At 40.9% G+C, this 25,215-nt stretch overlaps 1 protein-coding gene across 11 annotated transcripts in view; it reads left to right on the top strand.

Moving 5' to 3' along the window:
* The window catches only part of PKHD1 (PKHD1 ciliary IPT domain containing fibrocystin/polyductin), a 432,300-nt gene that overhangs the window by 60,320 nt on the left and 346,765 nt on the right, over window positions 1-25,215 (top strand). For all 11 annotated transcript variants that reach the window (XR_010660007.1, XM_065912087.1, XM_065912089.1 and 8 more), the window contains exons 30-35: window positions 1,105-1,300; window positions 1,988-2,055; window positions 4,379-5,974; window positions 8,411-8,554; window positions 14,880-15,099; window positions 22,275-22,425. Coding sequence is in view for 10 of the 11 variants with exons in the window: in XM_065912087.1 (XP_065768159.1) it covers window positions 1,105-1,300; window positions 1,988-2,055; window positions 4,379-5,974; window positions 8,411-8,554; window positions 14,880-15,099; window positions 22,275-22,425 (2,375 nt within the window). In the remaining variant the exon portion in view is untranslated. The remainder of the gene's footprint in view (window positions 1-1,104; window positions 1,301-1,987; window positions 2,056-4,378; window positions 5,975-8,410; window positions 8,555-14,879; window positions 15,100-22,274; window positions 22,426-25,215) is intronic.

Below are 25,215 nucleotides of genomic sequence, written 5' to 3'. Positions count from 1 at the left end.
GAAATTGCTACAAAAGGAAAAACTTTGGGTAAAACTGAAGTTTTTAGAATCAAAGTGTAAATCCTTGACTCTCTATCGGTCCCTATGGGGATTTATCTTTCAAATTGAATTTCAGGCACCATCTTGCCCACAGGGCCTTTCTTGATATTCAGACGGTGGCTCTGATTTGAACAATGCCATGCCTAATTTCTGCCTCTTTATGGCTTGTCTTGTTCTGAAGCTTTTTTGGCACCTATTTTTATTAACTTTGGAAGTTCTTTGAGGGCAGGGGCCATATTTAACTTATTTTGTGTCTCTGTGGCATATTCTTATTTATACTCATGAAATATTTGAGATAAAATGAAGTGTATTCATTTTATTCATGTACAATGAATGCTCATAGTGTACCTGGCATTTTAGTAGAGTTGCTAATAAACTAAAAAGGCATTGAGATATTTACAAGACTGGGCTCAGGCCCTCACATTTCCATTAATCATCTCTGAGACCTAGACTTCTGAGCTTTGGTTTCCTTAAAAGCAAAATGCTTGTTTTGCTAACTGTCCAAATAGTGTTATCAGGACAGTGTGAGGGTCAAATGGGATAGTATAGGTGAAAGGACTCTATAATTGTGAATTGTTGTTGTTCAGTCACTCAGTTGTATCCGACTTTTTGCAACCCCATGAACCGCAGCATGCCAGGCTTCCCTGTAAATGACTGAATGCATATATAGCATTGCTATGGGGCTCAGTGCATACTGGAGACAGAGTTTTAGATTTTCATCTTCAGAGAAGTAGAGGCTAAAAAAGAGGTCATGAGGTGTTACTATCTGATTATGAAGACCATCATAACTACTTGATTTGCCTTTACACTGAGATGAACTAGTGCTTCTTGAGTATAATCATTCTGACAATTTTGCTTTTTGTGCCCTTGAGGTTATAGGCTGTATCTCCATTTAAAGGGTTTTAAGTTTCACACAAAAAAATTAGGTTGACATTAAAACTCTTGATTAGAGTATTATGCACAGTACTGACCACGTGTTTAATCCAGAAAGATAGTTTTACAATTGAATATGTGATTGAAGCACTAATCCACTTCACAGGGGCTAATGTATTTTCTTCAACATAGGGGGTGAGATCCTTTCCATTGGAATGGTGCTGCCAGTGAACCACACAGATCTGGATGCTGAAGTCTGCATCGGGGACACCAGGGCTTGGGTCCAAGCGCAGACAGCTCAGGGCCTGGAAGTGGTGCTCCCCCCGCTGCCTGCCGGGCTCCATGGAATCTCAGTCTCCATCAATGGAGTCCACATTCACGCACAAGGGTGAGGTGGACTCCTGCCATTCATTATAGCTTCCTGATGATTTAATGATTCAGTTGAAGAATTCTAGCTTTGAGTTAGGTCATTATTTTTTTCTTCTTCCTCTTAAATTAAGAGATAAACACATGAGAATCCTAAAATTTGAAAAAATCTTAGAGATCCTACAGGACAGTTCACTCTCAAGTCTAATTTTTGGCTTACTAGTTGGGGAAAGAACTTTCTGGAGCTGAGATGTCATGTCTCTTGGTTTGGCTGGGGTGGGGTGGGCACCTCTATGTCAGGAGGAAGAATCTGTGCTTAATAAGAGACTGATTTCACTAAGACCTTTAATGAATCTGGGCTTTGAGTAAATGCCATCAAATACTGTACAAACTGCTCTCAGTCCTCTTCACCCTGAAGTCTCTCTGCTCAGCATTTCTCTGGAAGTTCCCTCGCTTCATTCCAGAAAGTAGCTAAATTCAGGGAGACTGATGTGCCCACCTGGTGTTGGTGCAGGAAAACATCGCCACAGATTCTCTTCTACATCATTTCCGTCTTTCTCTGGTGGGCAGTGCTGATCTCATGTGCTTTGCATCACAGCCCCCTTTCTCTTTTCTTCTCCTCCAATACACATATCTCTGCTGTTTTGTGCCTTCTTTTCTCTTCTCCTGACTTTCAGTTATTTCATAACCGTCTCCCCATTTTCTGTAGGGTGGATCTTCACATCCAGTACATCACAGAAGTCTTTAGCATCCAGCCTTGCTGTGGGTCCATTGTGGGTGAGTGGTTCTGACCTAACTGGTTTCATTTATTCTGTAAGTCTTTGCCTTGGATATTCAGATTTTGTTCCTGGATTAATTAACTAGTGAGACCAGAGATGGGGCTGAATGGAGAGGCACTTTTCCTTGCCCTGGGAGCTGAGTGGTGTACTTTGGAGAGTGTGAAACTCAGGATTCTTTAGCCCAGTGAGTTCAGGAAATTAAAGAATTTTTATGAAAAAGATGTGCCAGGTTCCCTTTTCTTTTTTTTTTTTTTTTAATGGAAGGAGGTTAGAATATCTAAAAAGTGACACATCTTGAGTACATATCACTAAATCACTTTGCTGTACACCAGAAATGAGCATGCTATTGTAGATCAACTATAGTTCAATTGAAAAAAAAAACCCAGAAAACAAGGGAAGAGCTTCCCAAGTTAGCCATTTCGATATTGCTTATGCAAGGAGAGGAGACATGAGTCTCTGATGTCTTTACTTGCTCTGGGATGTGAGTGAAGGACCAGACAGAGTCAGGAGATGGATGGGAAGGAGGGGATGAAAGGGAGGTCCATGAGAGAGGGAATGTATTTATACGAATAGCTGATTCACTTTGTTGTTCAGCAGAAACTAACACAACAATGTAAAGCAACTATACTTCACTAATTAAAAGAAAAAAAAAAACACAAATGCCAATATGGGAGATGTCAGGACCGGACAAATAGAGAAGTATGGAAAATTATTCATTTTCAGAAAAAAAAAATGAAAGCTATATATTTGCATATGATAATCATTGTGACAGTGTATGAAATAGCACATAATTTATTAAAATTTTCTTTTTGAAGTATAGTTGACTTACAATGTTGTGTTAGTTTCAGGTATATAGTAAAGTGAATATATTACATATATCCACTCTGTTTTAGATTCTTTTTCCATGTAGGCCATTACAGAGTATTGAAGTGTTCCCTGTGTTCTATAGTAGGTACATTATCCTTTTTGAACATAATATAATCCTTTTTAAAGCTGCTTTACTTTACCACTGATTTGGTGATGATAAGGGGTACGTGGCTCGCATCCCTGTCCTGTAGATAGGGTTTGATTGGCCCTAAACTAGAAAGTGAGACAATATGACTATGGCAGCAAAATCACAAGTATGTTTCAGTGGCTTTTGATATGTCACATACAAATACACATATGACTATATAATATATGGATTACTGAAACATTATATAGACTAATATAGAAGATAAGTAGAAGAATTCAACAAATTTAATTTTTCATCAGTGTGTAAGTTGAATATCAGTTCAGTTCAGTTCAGGTGCTCAGTTGTGTCCAACTCTGTGACCCCATGAATTGTAGCACGCCAGGCTTCCCTGTCCGTCACCAGCTGCCAGAGCTTGCTCAAACTCATGTCCATCGAGTCGGTGATGCCATCCAACCATCTCATACTCTGTCATCCCCTTCTCCTCCCACCTTCAATCTTTCCCAGCATCATGGTCTTTTCCAGTAAGTCAGTTCTTCGCATCAGGTGGCCAAAGTATTGGAGCTTCAGCTTCAGCATCAGTCCTTCCAATGAATATTCAGGACTGATTTCCTTTAGGATTGAGTGGTTTGATCTCCTTGCAGTCCAAGAGACTCTCAAGAGTCTTCTCTAACACCACGGTTCAAAACCATCAATTCTTCGGTGCTCAGCTTTCTTTATGGTCCAATTTTCACATGCATACATGACTACTGATAAAACCATAGCTTTGACTAGACAGAGCTTTGTTGGCAAAGTAATGTCTCTGCTTTTTAATATGCTGTCTAGTTTGGTCATATATAGAACTATACACATATACTCTGCATAGTAATATAGAGAATAATGTGGAATAATAGGGCAGTTAATACCACAGATGATAAGAAGACTAGAGAATTTGATTTTTTATTAATGTATATGTTGTATATATATATATGAATTATACATATATTCTTTCTACATAGTAATATATAGAATAATGTAGAATAGTATGTACGATAATATGGCAGATGACGAGAGCACTTCAAGAAATTTGATTTTTCATTAGTGTTGAAGTTGTCTAGGATCTATAAATATACTTGAAAATATATTTTGTTTTAAATTTTATAAACATTCTTCTTATAGAATAATTTGTGTTGCTTTACTGCCATGTGAATTTTAGCCCATCTGACTCCTGCCAAAATGGTCATACATTTAACACTGGTGGGGTGTTGGTGAAAGAATTTCACCAACACCCCACCTTTCACTTAGTCATGCTGGGGCTCACACAGCTGTGAGTTCCTAGTTCTGAAATACCAGCTTCTCAGGTTTTTTTTCCTCAATATTTGTGCTTCAGGTGGAACCATCCTCAGCATCTCAGGAAGAGGGTTCAGCAGGGACCGAACGTTGCTTTGGGTGCTGGTGGGCAATCGGTCCTGTGACATTGTGAACTCGACAGAGACCAACGTCTGGTGTGAGACGCCGCCGCCAGCCGCCCTGCCGCTGAGCGCCCCAGTCGCTGTGGAGGTCTGGGCTGGCAGCAAGCCCTCCCCCCACCGACCTTCGCCTCGCCTGGTGGGGAAGGGCTTCACCTTCACGTATGAAGTGGCAGCAACACCAGTGGTCACTGCCACGCGAGGAGAAGTCACGAATCACAGCCTGAGGCTCTATGTGGAGGGACAGAATCTCTCCGACTCAGTGGTCCTTCTGGGTAACTTGAGCTGTGATCTCCAGACCCCATCTCCCGGGAGCAACTTGAGCCTGGCTGGGTGCGCTTTCCCTCTTGACACTTTGGAGGCCGGCCTCTATCCTCTCCAAATACACCAGAGGCAGATGGGGTTTGCTGACATGTCTGCGGTGCCCCAGCAGTGTGTGGTGACGCCTCAGATAACCGCCATTTTCCCAACACGCGGGTCCACTTGTGGAGGGACTGTTCTCACAGTGAGGGGCTTGGCTCTCCACTCCAGCAGGGGGTCACTGGAGGTTGACCTCTCGGGTCCCTTTACTTGTGTGATTTTGAGTTTCGGGGACCAGACAGTTCTCTGCCAGATTACCCCCGTGGGTGACCCCTTGCCTGGTGCTTCCTTCACCCTTAATGTCACTGTCCTGGTGAATGGACTGCCCAGCACATGTCAGGGGAATTGCACTCTTTTCTTAAGTGAAGAGACAACTTCAATCGTGGATGCTTGGACCACAAATATCAATGGGTCTCTGACCACAGTGCTGATTAAGGGTCAGAGGTTAGGTATCACGGCTGATGAGCCAGTGGTGTTTGTGGATGATTGTCTTGCTTGCACTGTGACTTTCCATAACAGAAGCCACGTGGCATGTTGGATAAGTGACTTGTCCCCTGGACTTCATTACCTATCTGTTTTTCATAGAAGATATGGGTACGCCTGTTCTGGTAACTTTTCCAGACATTTCCATGTTTTGCCTCAAGTGCTTCATTATTTCCCAAAGAATTTCAGCCTCCATGGTGGAAGCCTCTTGACCTTGGAGGGCACAGCCTTGAAGGGACTGAACTCCACGTTAGTCTACATTGGCCAGCAGGCCTGCCTGACAGTGAGCCTCAGCTCTGAGCTTATCCAATGTGCTGTTCCTGCAGGGAATGGCTCTGCTTCCCTGGACATAGAGGTAGATGGACTTTCCTATAAGATGGGAGTCATTGGTTACAGCAGTGCCTTCACTCCCGAATTGCTCTCTGTTTCTCAGACTGATGATGTCTTAACCTTTTCGGTAGCCCGGATCTCAGGAGCTACAAATGTAGACATTTTTGTTGGGATGTTCCCCTGTGTGGGTGTCTCTGGCAACCATACCCTTCTCCACTGTGTGGTCCCATCCCTTCCGGCCGGGGAGTACCAAGTCAGAGGTTACGACCGCATGAGAGGGTGGGCCTCGTCCGTCCTGGTGTTCACTTCCAGAGTGACCATTGCAGCAGTGACTGAGAACTTTGGTAAGTCAGATAGATGAGGCAGAGAGCTTTCTTTACTTAAGTGGATTAATAGCTCCTCTCACCACTCACTCACAAGGTAGGAAATCAGCATCAGTCTGAACGACAGAAGAAGAGAGAAGCCGGTTGGCCTCTTACAGTCCCAGCTGCCTCCTAAAAGTTTGTCATGCTCCATTTATGAAGCTTTTTTTTTAATTGAGGAGATTGTGCATATTCTCTAAGTGTTTGATTGTCTTTTAATTTGATGCATTAACCCGCTTTAATTTGTGTTTTAAATTAAATAATACCATTTGTAAGAGCTCATAATTTGATCATTTAAGTAGAGCATAAATGCTTTCATCTATTTTTAGACCTATTTGCCAATTTGAATTGTTTTAAATGTATTAAATATGATTAATTTTTATCATTTTGTACTATTTCACAGATGAATTCATACTCCATCAATAACAGGCCAATTGTGCAGTATAACTGCATTGGTTGAACTTTCTCTCTTTTTAGATATACTGCAGTGTGCTTTGCCTTTTCTTACAGCGAAGGTTTGGGTTTCTGTTCCCTTAATGTCTTCTTACACTTAAGATGGGGCTTCCCAGGTGGCGCTAGTGGTAAAGAACCCAGCTGCCAATGCAGGAGACATAAGAGATGGGTTCCAGCCCTGGGTGGGGAAGATACCGTGGAGGAGGTATGGCAACCCACTCCAGTATTCTTGCCTGGAGAACCCCATGGACAGAGGAGCCTGGTGGGTTACAGTCCATGGGGCTGTAAAGAGTCGGACATAACTGAAGTGACTTAGCACATAAACACACTTAAGATAGTTCAAATGTGATTGTGATGCAGAAAGTTTAGAAGAAGTCATGGAGCAGGATCTTAGACTGATGAAGTACCAATCCATTTTTTTTGGAACAAATGTGTCCGACCTCAACTGGGTGAGATACTATAGGGATTGGCACTTGTTTCTAAGTCTGTCACTATCTTATCTGGGTAACGTTTTTAAGCCTCAACATTATTATTTGATAAAAGGTTGGGGCTGGTTTTTCCTCCCTAGTTCTCCTTTCAACTATCTAAGAATCCATGATTTTTAGGCAAAAGAGCAGGGGTAAGAATGTACCCAGGCAAAACTTGGTCAGGTGGCTGTGTAAGTACCACCTAGACTTGACATGAAGGTGGGAGAAGCTGGAATCTTAGCATGGACTAGAGATTTCAACCGGCATTTTCCTTTATTGGTTCTCATACTGAAGCAGAACATATTGTCTTGACTTTACCCATTTGATAGGCATACTTCTTACACGGCAGATAGGAGTGTAAACCAGGGCAACATTATTATGGAGAGAAATCTGGCCATATCCTTCCAAACTAAAAATTTACTTTTCTGTTGACCTAGTAATTCCATGTCTAAGAGTTTGCATCATTTTTATTCATATAAGTGTATAGTTCATTGCAGCATTTTTAATTGCAGCAAAAGGGACTATTTTGGAACTATTATGGAACTATTATTATGGAACTAAATATTATGGAACTATTCCTGATAGCTCAGTTGGTAAAGAATCTGCCTGCAGTGCAGGAGACCCAGGTTCAATTCCTGGGTTGCGAAGGTCCCCTGGAGAAGGGATAGGCCACCCACTTCAGTATTCTTGGGCTTCTTTGGTGACTCAGCTAGTAAAGAATCCTCCTGCAATGTAGGAGACCTGGGCTTAATCTCTGGGTTGGGAAGATTCCCTGGAGAAGGGAAAGGCTACCCACTCCAGTATTCTGTGCTGGAGAATTCCATGGACCGTATAGTCCATCAGGTCACAAAGAGGTGGACATGACTGAGTGACTTTCACTTTTACTTTCATTAATCAACAAGAAAACTGCTCAATACATTAGGGCCTAATCATATAATGGAATTCTAAGTGTCTATTAAAATGAAGAGCTGGATCTCTCTCTCTTTCTCTCTCTCTCTCTATATATGTATATAGACTTGGAAAGATATTTATGCTGCATTTCTAATTAAAAAAATAAATCATAGAATGCTATGTATAGAGTGATCAGTTTATAGTAAAATAGTCTATATGCTTTAGAAAATCCTAAAGGATTCATGAGAAACTAGACATGTCTTTTTCTGGGGAGTGAGATAAGTAGGTAAGGGAAGTTTTACTTTCATTTTGTACTCTCCTGTATAAAAAGTTTATAAACTATAAACAAGCATTATTTTCATACATAAGAATCATGACACTTTTCATAGGTTGTTGAGTATGACTGGAGTTTGACAGAACAAGGGCTGTGGGCTTCAGAGCTCAGAGCTTAGTGAGAGGAAACTGAGAAAATCAGGGATCCCAGGCCAATTGTGTGGACTCCGGTGGGCATGGAAAGAAGGGTGGGCAGCGAGAAAGCTTGGGCTTGAATTTTGAGAAAAGAAATATTTGCCTCTGTGATGGTAAACTCCTCATTTTGTCTTTAAAGGCCACCTAGGCGGGAGGCTCGTGCATGTGTTTGGAGCAGGATTTTCTCCCGGGAACATCTCAGCTGCCGTGTGTGGTGCTCCCTGCCAAGTCTTGGCTAATGCGACGGTGTCTGCCTTCAGCTGCTTGGTTCTGCCCCTCGATGGTCAGTAAAAACACCATATTTGTTTTATAAAGAGTAGGTGTGAAATTAGCATACTCTGGTTAACTCCATTTTTTTGGGTAATTCATGCTCTATTGACTCAATTTTTCTGTTTGTTTCTGTGGAAAAAGTTTTCTCTGATCCCCATGTAAAATGGTAGTTAGTATTGAGGACCGCCTATTAAGATGACTCATAATAGCTTTTTTTGGTCATATTAATAACAGCAAAAAATTTATCACATATTCTTGACAGCAGTTCTGCGATGATGGGGAAAGGGATTCTGAGTTGTGAATACTAGTTTCAATGGCAGCATAGGCATCAGGGAGAAAACAGTCTCTTGGTCTCCTGAGGTGGGGCTGCTGGAAATGTCTGCCTACTGGAAGTACTAGTGAAGGGATTACATCATCTGGCTGGAAATGTCTTGTACATTAGTGTGCTCAGGTCCTGAATCTTATTATAGGCAAAAAGGGTCAATGTTGACATTATCCTTTTATTCTGTAAAGTCCAAGTAATTATCTGAGCCGTAACTCAGTAAAATAACCATGATCTCTCATTGCTTTAAGCTTTGTTGTAGTTGTTTGTTGCTATTTAGCCACTAAGTCATGTCCAATTCTTTGTGACTCAGTGGACTGTAGCCCGCCAGCCTCCTCTGTCCGTGGGATTTTCCAGGAAAGAATACTAGGATGGGCTGCTCTTTCCTTCTTCAGGTGATCTTCCCGTCCCAGGGATTGAACTTGCCTTTCCTGCATTGGCAGGCAGATTCTTTACCCCTGAACCACCTGGGAAACCCTTTAAGCTTTGCAGTCATCATGTAAAATATGGCATGGGAAGCTGTGTCTTTGTGGGGTGGGGGGGTTAGAATGCAAAGTGCAAGGCTTGATTTTCCCATGAAGCTCACAACACATACTAACTACCCACTGAGCTTCAGAAAAGGAATGTTTCAGGGATGAAATTGCCATTTATCACTACAGGGTCAGTTAAGCCATGTGATTATATTGTTTGCATAGTCATACATCTTGTACCCGTGCACTTAAAAACCATTTGCCCTCATGTTTTCTGTATAATGCTTTAGTTATATTCCTAATTTATGTGTCAGCAACTTGACTGTGGGTAAAAGACTTACAGTGATAAAAGCATCACTTCATCTGAGCTTGGACCAAAATTCCATGATGTATAATACTATTGTGCTGGCAGTTTGCACTGGATTGTCTTAGACCAGAAGGAGGAAGGAGAGGAGGGGGAAAAGGAAGGGGAGGAGAAACAACCCTTGTTTAAAATACCAGAAACTGAGGGTCTTATTATCATCATGTATATAAGCAGAACATTATAGACGAGAGTATTATTCTACTTAAGATTCTGCAGTAGGAAATTTAGGATATGGTAGAAAATTTAAGTTAATATATCTGTTTCTCTGCTCTCACTCCTATGCATAGAGCTGTTCTGGCTTAGGGGATGTGCAAAATCAATGTTTGATGAAAGAATAAATAAGGGAATTGGGAAATGGTGGAAACGTAAAATGTTAGTTGCTCAGTTGTGTTCCACTCATTACGACCCCATGGACTGTAGCCTGCTAGTCTCCTCTGTCTATGGGATTCACCAGACAAGAATACTGGAGTGGGTAGCCACTCCCTTCTCCAGGGGATCTTCCCGAACCAGGGATCAAACCTGGGTCTCCTACATTGCTGGAGTATTCTTTACCCTCCGAGTCGCCAGGGAAACATAAAGTCAACCACTTCTAGGTCCTAATATTTAAGAAATGCTGCTACAGTTTTTTTTTTTCCCCCTGGGGGAAGGTGCGGCTTTCACATATACACTGTTTAAATCAGCCAACCTCTTGCTATTGTTTCAAGACAACCGGTTTCAACCAGAAGTACGAACTTAAAAACCATGAAGTCAGGGTTAGAAAAGCTGTGTTTTATTGGGAGTTTCATAACTCATAGGAGGAGAATAAAATAAATTATTATATTTAATGAGATTTGGTTAAATTTATAAAAAGACTTTTCAAAATTTCTTGATTTTTAAAAGAAAATTGAGTGAGAAGCTGTGACTCTTACTCTTACCACTAGGTGTCAGCAAACACTCATTGATTGTGCAAGGGCTGCTCATTTATCCCAGGGAAATAGATAATTTGACTTTTACTTTTTCATTAAAAAATAAGTCTTTTAAAAGATGTCTAAAGATGGGGAGGAACTTATGAAATCCTACTCCATTGGCTTCTTACTTAAGATCCAAGATGGAAGTTGGGAATTCTATGAATCTCTGAAATTGAATAAAATATTTTGAGACTATGATTATGTATTTTTTCCCCCAAGAAGTAGGTCTATAATGGACATCAAATTGTCAGAGGGATGTATCTCAGAAATTGCTAAAAAACTACTAATAATTCCCCTACCTTCAGAAAGGACTGTATAGAATCAAGTTAGTTAAGAATCTGTTATACTTTAAAAGATTTTTTTAGCGGGCAGTTTCACAGCAGTAACCCTCTCAAGTGTTTCACAGTTACTCTTTCCAGAGAAATCTGTCCTTTTCCCTAATGCTCCCCACTCTATTTTTTTCACCTTAATCAGTTGGAAGCCTTTGGGAAAGCTGAATAATTTCAGTTCTTCTAACACAATGCTTCTCAATGATATTATTATCAAGAATTATATTATTATGGAAGGATTATTGAAAAAAATTATTATTACTGGAGCAGCAACAGTAGCAGCACTTGGGAGTGTGTTAGAAATGCACAACCTTGGGAACTGCTGTATCAGTAAACACTTTGGTATTTCTCTTCTGAGACTGTAGAAATATGGAATCACTATGCTGTATCCTTGAAACTAATGTAGTATTGTAAATCAACTATACTTCAATAAATTTTTTTTTTTAAGGTGAAGCTTTTAAAAAAGTCCTTTTTCTGCTTTGGGGTCATTCATCTTTACTTTTGGGCTTCTCCAGTGGCTCAGCAGTAAAGAATCTGCCTGTGATGCAGGAGATGGCAGGAGATCTGTGTTCGATCCCTGGATCGAGAAGATCCCCTGGCAGAGGGCATGGCAACCCACTCCAGAATTCTTGACTGGGGAATCTCATGGTCAGAGGAGCCTGGCGGGTTACAGTCCATAGGGTTGCAAAGAGTCGGACCTGACTGAAGAGACTGAACACGCACGCATGCATCTTTACTTTTCCCTCAAATTATACTGATGAAAGAAGAATTTTACTTTTTCATATGATAGGTTGTTACAGCACCTTGTCAGTTTAACACTCGGTATTTGTTTAAAATCAGCAAGATATTTGATCTTTTGGTTTCCTGCATTTATATCTTGAATTATATGATATGACTTCTTCATGGAAACTGACTTTTTCTGTGAGGTGTGAAAACCTAAAGTGATTAAGGTTACACAGCTATTTCGTGGCAGAACCTTGAGTAAAATTGAGTAAAATTCATGGATTCTGATCCCCAGCACTGGGCATTTATCATAATCCACCTTGTCAATTTGCATCCACCTAATCACCCATTATGAGTTCATTATTTTATAGGTGTTAAGCCTGTTTTTATCTGCCCAAGGGCTTACTATTGGAAAGTTCTCATGTTTTCTCTGTCCATGTGAGAGTCTTACTTTCCAGACGTTTTAACTGCTATAATTCTTTGGGAACACAGTCACAGAACCTACTACATGTCAGGTGCTTCAGAATGTACCAGCAAAAATAGTAACTATTTTTGTGTGAATGAGTAATGGCAAACCCTCTTGTGTACTTGCCTCATCCCTTGCTGCCTGCAGTCGTGTGATATGGGCAGGTGTCTTAGCTTCAAGCTCATAGTCCTTGATAACATGTGTTCTGTACCTGAGTGAACAGGCTAGCTCCTGAGGTAGAAGGCTAGAGAAATTTTTCTTTTTTTCTATTTGATTAAGGTTTTCAGGCAGAGGTACTCCCAAACCGTCTCACATAGAGACTTGTTCATGCTTAGTCACTTTGTCATGTCCAGTTCTTTGCAATCCCGTGGGCTGTAGCCTGCCAGGCTCCTCTGTCTATAGGATTCTCCAGGCAGAATACTGGAGAATCCAAGAATACTGGAGTGGGTTGTCATTTCCTACTCCAAAGGAAGTAGGAAATGGCAGACTTGTTCATCCTCCTGTAAAAGGTTATTACCAGTCTGCCTTGGTGATGCTTTTTACATTGTGTGTCGTGACCTGGGAAGAAATGGTCTCAGGGTCAGAGAGCTTTAAATCATTGCTTTTCTTCTTTATGAAATGTTAATAGAACTCTATATGAAAATCAAGAACTTCAGTTAATCAAGAGATCCCATAAAGAGAATGAGAAGTCTAGCCACAGATCTGGAGAAGGTGTTAATAAGCATGTAATTTCTTTAGGATTAGTACTCAGAGTATAAAATGGCACAAATCAATAAGGAAAAGATAAGCATTCCAGTAGAACAAAGGGGCAAGTGACCTACATGGGAGGATCATAGAAGAGAAAATAGGAGTTATTACTAAATATACAAAAAGCTGTTCAACCTAAAAAATAATGATGACAATGCAAATTAAGGTCATAATGAGATGTTTTTGTATACTCACTGGACTGACCAAAATTAAGTCTGATGATCTTAAGTGCTGGCAATTTTGTGGATTACTGGGAACCCATAAAGATAGGAAAGTGAAATGGCACAAACAATTTTCTTAGAGACAAATACTCGAGAGAAAATGCATTACATATTTGTAGTGGCAAAAAGTGGGAAATTTCCCAAAGTCCATTGGTGACAGAATAGGCAAATATATTGTAGTACTTTCACACGAAGCAATGTTGAACAGCAGTGAAAACATTTGAACAGCAGTTATGTGTGGTAATATGGCTGACTCTTAGAAACATAATATTGAGTGAAGAAAGCAGGTCTAAGAATATTATGCCATGTATAACTTTCTAAAGTTCAAAAGGAAGTAAAAGTCAACCACCTTCTGTCTAGTGGTTGTTCCTGAGAATGAGGAGAAAGTGGTAGACTTGGCCAGGAGCACGTAGATTGGCAAGCATCGTGACGGTGTTAGACTTTATGTTGGCTGATCCTGTGGTACATTCACATGAGTTTTTTTTTTTACTTGGATGATTCATATTTTACAAAAACATGATTTATATCCTTCCGTATGTATTATGTATATCTAATACAGATTTTAAAAATTTAATTAATGTATTTTATTGGAGGATAATTATGATACTGTGGTGTTTTTTTCCATACATGGACATGTGTTATTTATTATTGGGGTTATAGTTGCTTTGGGCTTCCCTGGTAGCTCAGCTGGTAAAAAATCTGCCTGTAATGCAGGAGACTCCACTTCAGTTCCCAGGTCGGGAATATCCCCTGGAGAAGAGAGAGGCTACCCACCCCAGTATTCATTGGCTTCCCTGGTGATTCAGATGGTAAAGAGTCCTCTTGCAATGCAGAAGACCTGGGTTCGATCCCGGGTAGGGAAGATCCCCTGGAAGAGGGCATGGCAACCCACTCCAGTGTTCTTGCCTGGAGAATTCACATGGACAGAGGAGCCTGGTGGGCTACAGTCCATGGGGTCACACCGAGTCAGACACGACTGAGCAGCTCAGTGCAGCACAGCACACAGTTGCGTTACCACGTTGTGTGAGTTTCTGCCGTATAATAACATAAATCAGCTAGGCCTGTTAGGTCGCTTCAGTCATGTCTGACTTTTTGCAATCCTATGGACGTAGCCCACCAGGCTCCTCTGTCCATAGGATTTTCCAGGCAAGAATGCTGGAGTAGGTTGCCACTTCGTACTCCAGGGGATCTTCTTGACTCAGGGATCGAACCCGCGTCTCTTATGTCTCCTGCGTTGGAAGGTGGATTCTTTACCCCTAGTGCCACTGGGAATCAGCTATGTGTATATGTATATCCCTTCCCTCTTGAACCTCCATCCCACTGCGCTCCCCTTCCCATCCCATCTATCTAGGTAATCACAGGGCACAGAACTGAGCTCCCTGTGTTATATATCAGGTTCCTCCTAGCTGTCTGTTTTACACGTGGTAGTGAATATATGTCAATCCTAATCTCTCAGTTCCACCCACCCTCCCCTCCCCTAGCCTTATGTCCACATGTCCATTATGTCCATTCTCTACGTCTGTGCCTCTATTCCTGCCCTGCTAATAGGTTCATCTGTATCATTTTTCAAGATTCCACATATGCATTAATATATGATGTTTGTTTCTCTGGTTTTTAAGAAGAGTAAATGAGTAAGTTTATTTTCCTATTGGTCGAAGTGGAGCACATTGGCTTGGTTGATGAAACAATGTGAGACCTTCAGTTCTTCCTGTGGTTATCACCTAAACCAACAGTGACTATTTCCTGCAGTGTCCTTAGCTTCCCTGTGTGACCTGAGGCCTGAGGAGGAGGACTGCGAGACCTCCAGCTGCAGCTATGTGCACTGTGATTTGATCATCACTGTGGGGACAGAGAGCCCGCCGGAATCATGGCCTTACTTCTACATCTGTGAAGAAAGTTCCCGATGCCTCTTGGCACGAGATCATTGGACAGAGCCTATCCTTCCATCGTTCTCAGGCCTCTTCATCAGGTAACTCAGTCCTCTCCCTCCCTGACCTTGCACACAAATGCGTGGCCAGTGGATTGATGGAATCATCAGGAACTCCAGGTTGGGTGGACTTGGCCCTGGGGCCCATGCTGTTGTCGGAGGGACTGTTCCATTGTGGATTCCAGCCAGCCTGCATATCAAAGCGTCTGCTGTCTTTTCAAGTGTTCAAGAGAACATCTGAAAAATCTGCCCAGTAAACAGCCCGCTTTGTTCTTGCTTAGGTTTTAATATTTATCTTCCGATCCGAAGCAACATCTGGTGAATGCCAATGGGGAAAAAGATTAGACATTATGAAAAACAGAAGGCTCTTTTCCCCTCTCCTTTTTCTTTTCTTTCTAAACAGATTCACAAGTATGAGAAAAAGTCGTAGAGAAATCCAGCAGATTGTACAATATTTATTCAAAAGAAGTGGGGGTGCACAGGCAGGACTGTAGATCTCGGATTTAGAAGTTATAAACTTATAAGGATTTTTTTTGAACTTAAAAAACAAATACCACAACTTTCCAGGTAAAAACCACCTTTTCTAAACAAATTTTTTAAAAAGTGTGGCCATGTCGGTTGCTCTAGATGGACTTCATTTTCACAGGCAACTCCTGTTTTATGAAGTGTGATGTTTTAGGGCTGAACATGGCCCAGTGTCCTTCTTTATTTCTTATCAAGAGTGGTTAAATCCAATTATTTAATGAAGGCCTATTTCCTCGTAAAAAAGTAAAACTTAAGACCGACTACCCAGAGGAAAAGCAAGAACCAGCCTTTTTCACAGCAGTTGAACTTTCTGATGTCCTGGGACAGTCCATGTTTAGAGTGAATTTGCCACCAGGAGTTTGGATTTAGTGAGAGGAAGAAAGGGCCTCCTTGAGGTTGTTATCTGGAATAGCAGGGAAAAGCTTGCTTAGGGCTTATAGGAAATGAGGCTACAGGTGGTGCTCAGGAGAGACTGGATCTCAGGATGCTGACGCTGGGCACCAACAAGTGTATGTCAGCTGGTCCTGGCTCCCCGGAATTCGACAACTTTATTTCGGTCTCTAAGCTATTCTTTGGAGTTCTTCTCTTCTCTCTAGGAGGTGACTGAGGGCAACTGAGCCCTGTGTTCATTCACTCAGTCATGTCCGACTCTTTGAAATCCCATGGACTGAGGTCCTCCAGGCTCCTCTGTCCATGGGATTCCCAGGCAAGGATACTGGAGTGGGTTTCCATTTTCTTCTTCAGGGGATCTTCCTGACCCAGGGGGTCAAACCCATGTCTCCTACACTGGCAGGCAGGTTCTTTACCACTGAGCCTCAGACCCTACTAAAAACTATGCCCTTAATCTATGACTATCGTTTGCAATATACACTAATAACCTTATAATTCTTCATACTCTAATTCAGCAACTTCACTTTCAGGATTTTAAGAAAGCAGTTAGAAATATGTAATATTTATGAAAAACTATTGTCTTTGAAGTTTTAGGTATAATAACAACAACAAAAAAGCTGAAATGAAGTAAGTGTTTATACTAAGAAACCTTGAAAAATCATGATGGATAATATTTAACCAGAGAAATGCTTACAATGTATTAAGGAGTGAAATGTGCAGGTTATAAAATATTGCATCAATGTAATCCTGACAGTGTTCATAGTACCTGTGTCTCTAGGCACATATGACAAGTATTTGGGAAAAGACTAGAAGGAAGTATTCCAAAACACTGAGGGTGCCTATCCCTATGGGGCTGGAAGACTGATCATATTTGCTTTCATCATTGAGTTTTTATGTAATTTTTTTCAGTGAATATGTACTAATTTCTTAATCAGAAAACACATTATAAATTATACAAGGGGAGTTAGGAAAATAATGTGCTAAAAGGCTTACCTCGATCCTCTTAGGATTCTGCTTGTGAACCCAGGGAACTATTTTCTACGATCTTTACAAGGGATCCATTTCATCAAATGGTTACTCCTCTGCCAGCCACTACCACTATAAATTTGATGTCATTTGGCAAAGGCAGATATTCATATCTGTGGCAAAAATATGCCCAATTTGTCCATCTACCCATCCATTTATCCAATATTTATCAAATGTTTACTATGTTCTAGTTACTGTATCAGAAGCTGGTGATTCAATGGTGAATAGGATGCAAAGTGCCTACCTTTAAGGGTCAGGAGGGGACTAAACAATAAACAAGGTGGTCATGTGTTGTGATAAGGGCTATAGAGTGATAGAAAACTGTGAAGGCTAATTTTTAAATTATTTTTACAATTGAAGTATATTTGATTGACAATATTGTGTTACTTTCAGGTAGATAGCAAAGTGATTCAAATATACATAATATATTCTTTTCAGATTCTTTTCTCTTTTAGACTGTTATAAGATATTGAGTAGAGTTTCCTGTGCTATACAGGAGGTGCTTGTTGGTCATCTATTTTGTATATAGTTGTGTGTATATGTTAATCCTAAACTCCTGATTTGTCTCTCCATACCCACATATAAGAAATATGATTATGATATTTGTCTTTTGGCTTACTTCACTTAGTATGATAATTTCTAGGTCCATCTAAGTTGTTGCAAATGACATTATTTCATTATTTATTATGGCTAAGTAATATTCCATTGTATGTATGTACCACATCTTCTTTATCCACTCATTTGTTGATGGATGTTGAGTTTGCTTCCATGTCTTGGGTATTGTAAATAGTGCTTCAGTGAACAATGGAGAGTGTGTATCTTTTAGAATTACGGTTTTTTCCAGATATATGCTCAGGTATGGGATCCCTGGCTTGGCTCAGAGGAGACTTCTCTGAAGAGGTGTCTTTTAAGCTGAGCTAAAGACAAGTGTCATTATGGAGAGTCAGACAGTGGGTGAAGCAAGTACAAATGACCCATCAAGTTTCATGAACTGTTAGAGGTCAGAAGGGCAGGAATAGGGTAGGAAGAAAGTAAAGTGGCTCAAGATGAGCTTGGGGAGGCATGAAGACCTTAAAGGCCATAGTAAGGAGTTTGGATTATATTCTAAGGACAGACTAAGTATCTTTCTAAAATCACACTGTCAAGCCTTGGTGGTATCAGGGCTAGAACCCAAGGCTTCTGACTAATGGTGTACTTAGCATGATGCTGTGTTGTCAGCATCAGCAGCAAGAGGCTTGGCTGGGCTGTGCGGGTCCAGGAGATGAGACGGAAGAACCAATTTCAGGCTAAGTGAGGGAGACAGAATGACAGCGTGTGTTTTTATTGCCTCCTCTAGAGAGCGAGTATAAGATTACCTGCTTACATTTGGGTCTGATCAGACCAACTGAAAGAAAAATAGGTCAGGACTCAGGAAACTTAGATTCTAGAACTCTCTACCACCATGTGGAGCAAATATCCTTTCCACATTCTGTCAAAATAAATATTTGTGTGCATGTGTATATGCATGCCCACCATATTATGCATGCCCACCATATTATGCCCATGCATAATCTACCTGTGTATTTCTCTACATATGCATATGTCCATATTTAAATCTAGCCAGTTGCATTCCTTAATTCATAGGATGATTGTGGAAGAAAACATGGCATAGTAATTATTAAGAAACTTAAAAATTTTGCAAATGTTAGTCTATTGTTGATATCCTGGTGTCTCTGCTCATCTTGGTGATGGCTTTTTAATAAAAAATATTCTAATCAGATAATCAGAAAAGAAAAGAGAAAAGAAATAATGAGCTAAAAGTTGTGAAAAAGTCTAAGGAGCAGAAAGGGGTTTTAACTCTTCTAGAGCAAGAAGAACATGATATTTTTCACTTTATTCTTTTATTGGGAAGCACACGCAGGCACACAGAGTGGGAAGCAGCCTGGAGACCCAGGATGATGGGAGACAGAGTCAGGGGTGCTGTGGTGGGTAGGCCTATGCCTGACTTCACAGAGGTAGGGAGGAGGTGGGCCCTTCCACACCATGATCACTGGTCTTTCCCAAGAAGATCAGTGGCCCCAACATGATATCTGCTTCTTCTGTCATGTGTCTGAGACTGTGGGGAGCAGGCTGTCTCCTGGAATGGCCTGGAAAGCCACAGTGATCCTTGCTACAACATCGACAGATACCAGCAGGACCTTCTACTGGGGGGACCAGCTATTGGAGGACTTGCTGAAGGAACAGGCTTTGTAGTTGGTCTAGGACTCTGTCAGCCGGAGTGAGCTTCCGATGGCAGGTGATACATATCATGCTTCTGGAGTCACTAGTGAAATGGAACAATCCACTGTGAACTGGAGGGCATTACTACAGGCAGGTGGAAGGAGGGCAGGGTGACTTACCCATTTTACTCTGACATTTGCTGCTGAAGAAACTAGAAAGGGTAGACGAAGGCTCATTAGGAGGTGGAAGCACATGACCAAGAAAGGTTGTAAAGGAAGTTGGTTGCTGCTTCTCTTGGTATCTGAGATCATCCTTTAGTGAGTGCAAAAAACCTGCTCATATGAGTGAAGATCTACAGCTGGAAATGAACATGAGAGAGAAGCACAGAACAGGGAGAGGTGACAGCAAATATTCTTTCCCTCACCTAAAAAGAAAAACAAGGGGAATTCTGGAGATGTAAAGAGCTGGGCTTCTGTTATCCCGACAAAATTCCAGAATGAATTATTAATCAGATGGCTTGTGAGCCTTCAGAAATGGAAGTAACAATCTGGGAACTGATTTGCAAGGAACAAGGTGGTGGGGAAACCAAGTTTGTTTTCTTTCTGGTGACATTATAAGAGATTTACAATGGCAGTGGTGAAACTACTATTCTATTAAACTATTCTACCCACTCCTTTACTCCTACCTCCAGTAGCAAAAGAAAGGGTCTCGCTACAAAACCTGAAGTGCCCTGGCAGAAACACAGAGTTGCTTTGAAGTCAGGTGTTTCACTCGGAAGGTGAATTTTGCATTCTACTTCCTCATATTTCCATAGGTATCTAAACATTACATCATATTTTAATTTAGAAGTTAAATTGCTTTTCTTTTCTTTACTGAATCTTTGAGTGCAACCAACACTCCAGGAGCAAATGCTGTGGCTTTGTATACCCCCTGAATGATGGCTCAGCTAAATGGATGTGTAGCTACGTTACAGGCTCAGATCTGAAATGTATCTGAGCATTGGGTCCACATCAGTGAGATGACCTGGAACAACAATAAATGTGAATCCCCACATTGACATTTCAACAATAATACCACCAATGTCCCTATCACCCAAAACTAACAAGGGCTGACTTTATCAACTACTTCCAAGTGCCAGATTCTGTACAGATATGTTTGTTGGCTTCATTTTGCTTCATCCCCCAATACCTTATTTTATTTAAATATATTCAATTTTAATTGGAGGTTATTTGCTTTACAATATTGTGTTGGTTTCTGCCCCAATACCTCTTGAAAACACGTTCTTTATGATTAGTAATTTCATTTTATAAACGTGCTTTATAACCAAGGTTTAGAGAGTCATGTTTTCACAATGTCAGATGGATGGTAGATTTAGAGATTTGAATCTAGCTGGTCAGCTTCCAAGCCTCACCTCTGCATGCTAATGCTCCTCAGAAAATTGTAGTGGCTCTGAGACTTCAAGTTCACTGTTGTCTTAATTTAAGCTTGAAAGTGAAAGTGTAAGTTAGTCACTTAGTTGTGTCTGACTTTGCGACCCCGTGGACTGTAGCCTGCCAGATGCCTCTGTCCATGGAATTCTCCAGGCAAGAGTACTGGAGTGGGTTGCCATTTCCTTCTCCAATTTAAGCTTGGGAGTCTACAAAACGAATACAGTATTAAGTGCCATGGTGGGGAGGTCTTAGGTAAGGGGAGACCACAACCTCAAAGGTCAGCCAAACTGGACTGCACAATGTTAAAATATTGACACTGTACAGTAGGTCCAGAAGATAGTGGGTATGGGAGTCATGTTTTGGGTGGATATGGAGTTGAGAACATTCTAGAAGACGAGGAGATTAAGTAGGTATAATAGTTATCCTGCTCATTACTTCTAACAAAGTGTGGAGAAACCATTTTTGACATTGATTTGGAAAAAATCTAGTTTGACATGATAGTTTCTCAACCAGTGACTTTTTGCCCTTTTCATCACCAATCCTGGTCTTCCCATGGGATTGGCCATCTTGGCCGTGATGCTCCATATCAAAACTCAGGAGTACTGCTCTAGGAGTTGGGACCCCTGGAGTCTCAGCTTGGAGCTGTCATACTTTCCATGTTTGACTTTATGCAAATCCTCAGGTCTCTTTGGGTTACACTTTTTTTACGCCTCTACCTACTTTACTGGCTGAAATGAGATCATACATATGAAATTGCTAAGAAGTGTAAAATATCATGCATTATTATAACTAATCATCTAGGAGCTAGTTGCAACAATGCCTAAAGCCAGGATTATTCTTGAGCAAATATCACACCTGTTGGGGGCCATACCCTGCAAACTCCATGCTCTCGTTTCCTCTGGACCACATATTTTTAGATTTTCTGTAATGCTACACTGCTGTTTTTCATTTTGAATCCACTCTGGTTTCTCTCCTTAAAGCAAGAGGACTTTTAAAGTGAGTGGCTGGTAGTATAACTGGCACATATATCGAATCTCCTTAGTCTGGGCTGTTAAGTAAGTTTAATTAATTTACTAAGTTAATGTTCCACTGCTAGCAACAGAGACTCATTGCCATCAGCTGGGGAGAGGGAATTGAAAGCCTAAATGAGCTCATTTTTTCACAGTTGGAATTAGGGACCAGTTAGCCAGTTGTGTGGGTTTTCCAATTTCTCCATCTGCCCTGGGGGGATTCAGCAATTCACTCCCCAAACAGAGTGTAAGAACAGGAAGAGAGAAGGGGTAAAGAAAAAAAAATTTTTTTCCCCAACATTTGCTTCCATTTTTGGAACTGGAAGTATTGTCTGTGTATTGCTTATTCGGTTGGGCTTAGAGAAGCTTTTGCTAAATGTTCCTGATAGATCTGGAAAAGAGAAAGGCCTCAGTGAAAGATATTTACCATGTGCATTTTCATTGCAGGGTGTGCAGATAAAGGGAAAACAAATAAACAATAAAATAATGGAAACAAAATTACAGAAATTTGCAAAATTTGACAAATGGTGGCCTGTAGTTGCCACAAGCTAATGGCTTGCAATGATTAATAAGAGTAAAAATAATTGCATTTCATTAAGATTGATGACACCCCATTTAACCTCCCCTCTCGTTTCAGCCCTAAAGTGGAAAGAGATGAAGTTCTCATCTATAATAGCTCCTGTACCATTACCATGGAAACTGAGGCAAAGATGGAGTGTGAGACGCCTAATCAGCCAATTACCGCCAAGATTACTGAGATACGGAAAAGCCGGGGCCAGAACACTCAGGTATAATCAAATCTTTTTTACAGACTGATTCAAACGGCTCAAATTAAATTTGTAATATTGTGTACATTAAAAAAACAATTTAGCCCAAATGGCAGCGATATATAATATTAAATGCTCTCAAACTTTGAGGAGCTGGTCTAATGCACAGCATCTGAATTCATAGTTAGCTATGGTTAATCATATATTTTCTCAAAAATAAATGAGTGCTGCCTGGACTCTTTTAAAGCAAATTCTGAGCAGATAATCTCAGCATTTTGTCCTGCTTTCCATGAGCATGTTTGAAAGAAGCTCTCTGTGGTTTATTTCTCCATGAAATAAATGGCCTACGATTTAACCAGGCCCTTCTGGAAGGTTTCCAAACTACTCAGCCATCTTCATTTCGTGGGATGACAGTGTCTGCTGGCCTGTCCCATTCATGTGTGTGTCGTGCAGAGCAGAATGGAAACTTCCACTTCTGAGAGGATGACATGGAAATTAGGACCGAAGAGGGAGAAGGTCTGCAGGGTCATCTGGCCCAGCCTCCCTCCTTCATCTATCCGTTTTACATCATCTTAGCCACCCCTCCAAGGGGCTCTTGTAAGAAGGTGTTCTTAAAAGTCCCCAGTGAGAAATTCCACAGCCTCCCAGGGAATTTTTGAAAATTGAAATCAGAGGCGAAGTGCTCTTTGGAAATATATCAGATAATCTTTTACGACTCTCCAGGCTGCTCATGGTACACAGATAAAAAATAATATTTATTGAGCACCTACTCCCTTAGGTGTCTTTCTCTTTATGAAAGCGATCCTCAGATCTTCCTCTTTTGTCTCTTTTATTGAGACAAACCTTTACTGAGTGCCTATTAAGTGCCACACAGGGTCGTAGATCTTGTAAATGTTGCTCAGATGAAGGCTTTGCAATCCCAAACTGTACTTCCTGGGTTCGTGAGGCATGGTTTTCTCTAATTTCTGGACTGGTACTGAAAATACATGCTATGATAAGTAACGTGATTTTTCTCTTCCCTGTCTGCCTTCCCATATCCCCCTCACCCAGCCCCCCAGGATCTCCCTGTCAATCCTACCTCTTCCCAGTCTTCTCATGCCCCTTTCCTGAACCTTCAGGTGGTTCTACGGGGCTGTCCCTTCTTCCTTCACTATGTTTGCCCACTGCCCTGCTCCTCCCTAATGCACCTCTTCCTTTCAATGCTTCAGTGCATCAACAGCTTTAATTCTTCATCTGCAGCACTATGGTCCCCTAATAGCAGCCTCCTCTGCACGCCAGTGCCCCTTCTCAGCAGTTGGCTGGCAGTGATGTCTCAAAGGTTTACGGTAGTGAGTGAGGCTGCTGAATTAGTCTCGAAATGTAGAGAGAGAACTGTGGGCTGAAGACTAGCTCTGGGACACTGAGCAATCCTGAAGACTTTCTGGGCCTCTGTTTCTGCCTCGGGAAATAAGCTGGGTTGTTGGTCTGCTCATCTAAACAAATGCGGTGACTGAGAGGAAGAGGCAGGTAGCACGGGAGTGAGGAGTGGGCTTTGAGCTGGACTGCTGGGGCTGGAACACATCCCTTGCTCCCTGGGGGACTTCTGGCAACTTAGTCCCTCTGTGAGTCAGTTTTCTCACCTGTAAAGTGGGGACAATAATGGTACCTGCCTGATAGGGTTGATGTGAGGATTCTAGCGTGCGAGCTACTGTGAATTCATCTTACACACAGTCAACGTTCAGTGTTGGCTGTTTTTGGCGGTGCTGTTTGCTAGTTTCAGTGCAAGAAAATGAAACAGGATCATTTCTCTTAAGTGTTCACTGCTTTGACCAGATCATTTCACTTAGATTTCTTTGAATTTTCTATCATCTCAAAGACTGAGTTTTTTTTTTGAGGATTAGATGTCTGTCATCTTTAAATATTTATCTTCCTCCCTCCCTCTTTGGTACCGTAAATTTGTTTTCAGTGTCCATGTGTCTGTTTCAGTTTTATAAATAAGGTCGTTGTATCATTTTAGATTCCACATGTAAGTGATATCATAAAATATTTGGCTTTCTTGTCTGACTAACTTCACTTAGTATAATCATCTCTAGGTCCATCCATGTTGCTGTGAATGACATTATTTCATTCCTTTTTATGGTTAATATTCCATTGTGTGTGTGTATACACCACATTTTCTTTATTTGTTCATCCCTTGATGGACATTCAGGTTGCTTCCATGTCTTGGCTATTATAAATTGTTCTGGTATGAACATTGGGCTGCATGTATCTTTTTGAATTAGAGTTTTCATTTTTTCTGGATTTATCTGGAATGGGATTGCTGGATCATGTGGCAATTCAATTTCTAGTTTTTTAAGGAACTTCCATACTGTTATCCATAGTGACTACACCAATTTATCAATACATTCTCACTAACAGTGTAGGGGAGTTCTTTTTTCTATCTACCCTCGCCAGTGTTTATTATTTATAGATTTTTTGACGATGGCCATTCTGACCAGTGTGAGGTAACACCTCACTGTACTTTTGATTTACATTCCTCTAATAATTGGTGACGTTGAGCATCCTTCTCATTTCCCTTTTCCTACTCCGCTTGAATATTTTGCTGAAATGCTACTTCCTGAATGAAGTCTATCCTTCCCACCCTATTTAAAGTTACAACCCTGTGATGCCTACTCCATGTGTTGTACTGGCAATTTTCCTTAGTCTGTTCCTTTTTTTTTTCCATAGACCTGCTAACATATTATGTATGGTAATATGTTATTATTACATAAAATAAATGAATAAATTATGTTTATTTATTGTTTAGTGTCTGACTTTTCTTGCTAGAATATG

This window comes from Muntiacus reevesi, chromosome 20 (genome assembly GCF_963930625.1).
Source record: "Muntiacus reevesi chromosome 20, mMunRee1.1, whole genome shotgun sequence".
In the NCBI taxonomy this organism is placed as follows: domain Eukaryota; kingdom Metazoa; phylum Chordata; class Mammalia; order Artiodactyla; family Cervidae; genus Muntiacus; species Muntiacus reevesi.
Note: the sequence above shows the minus strand (reverse complement) of the source record. Positions and strands in the feature narration are given on the sequence as shown.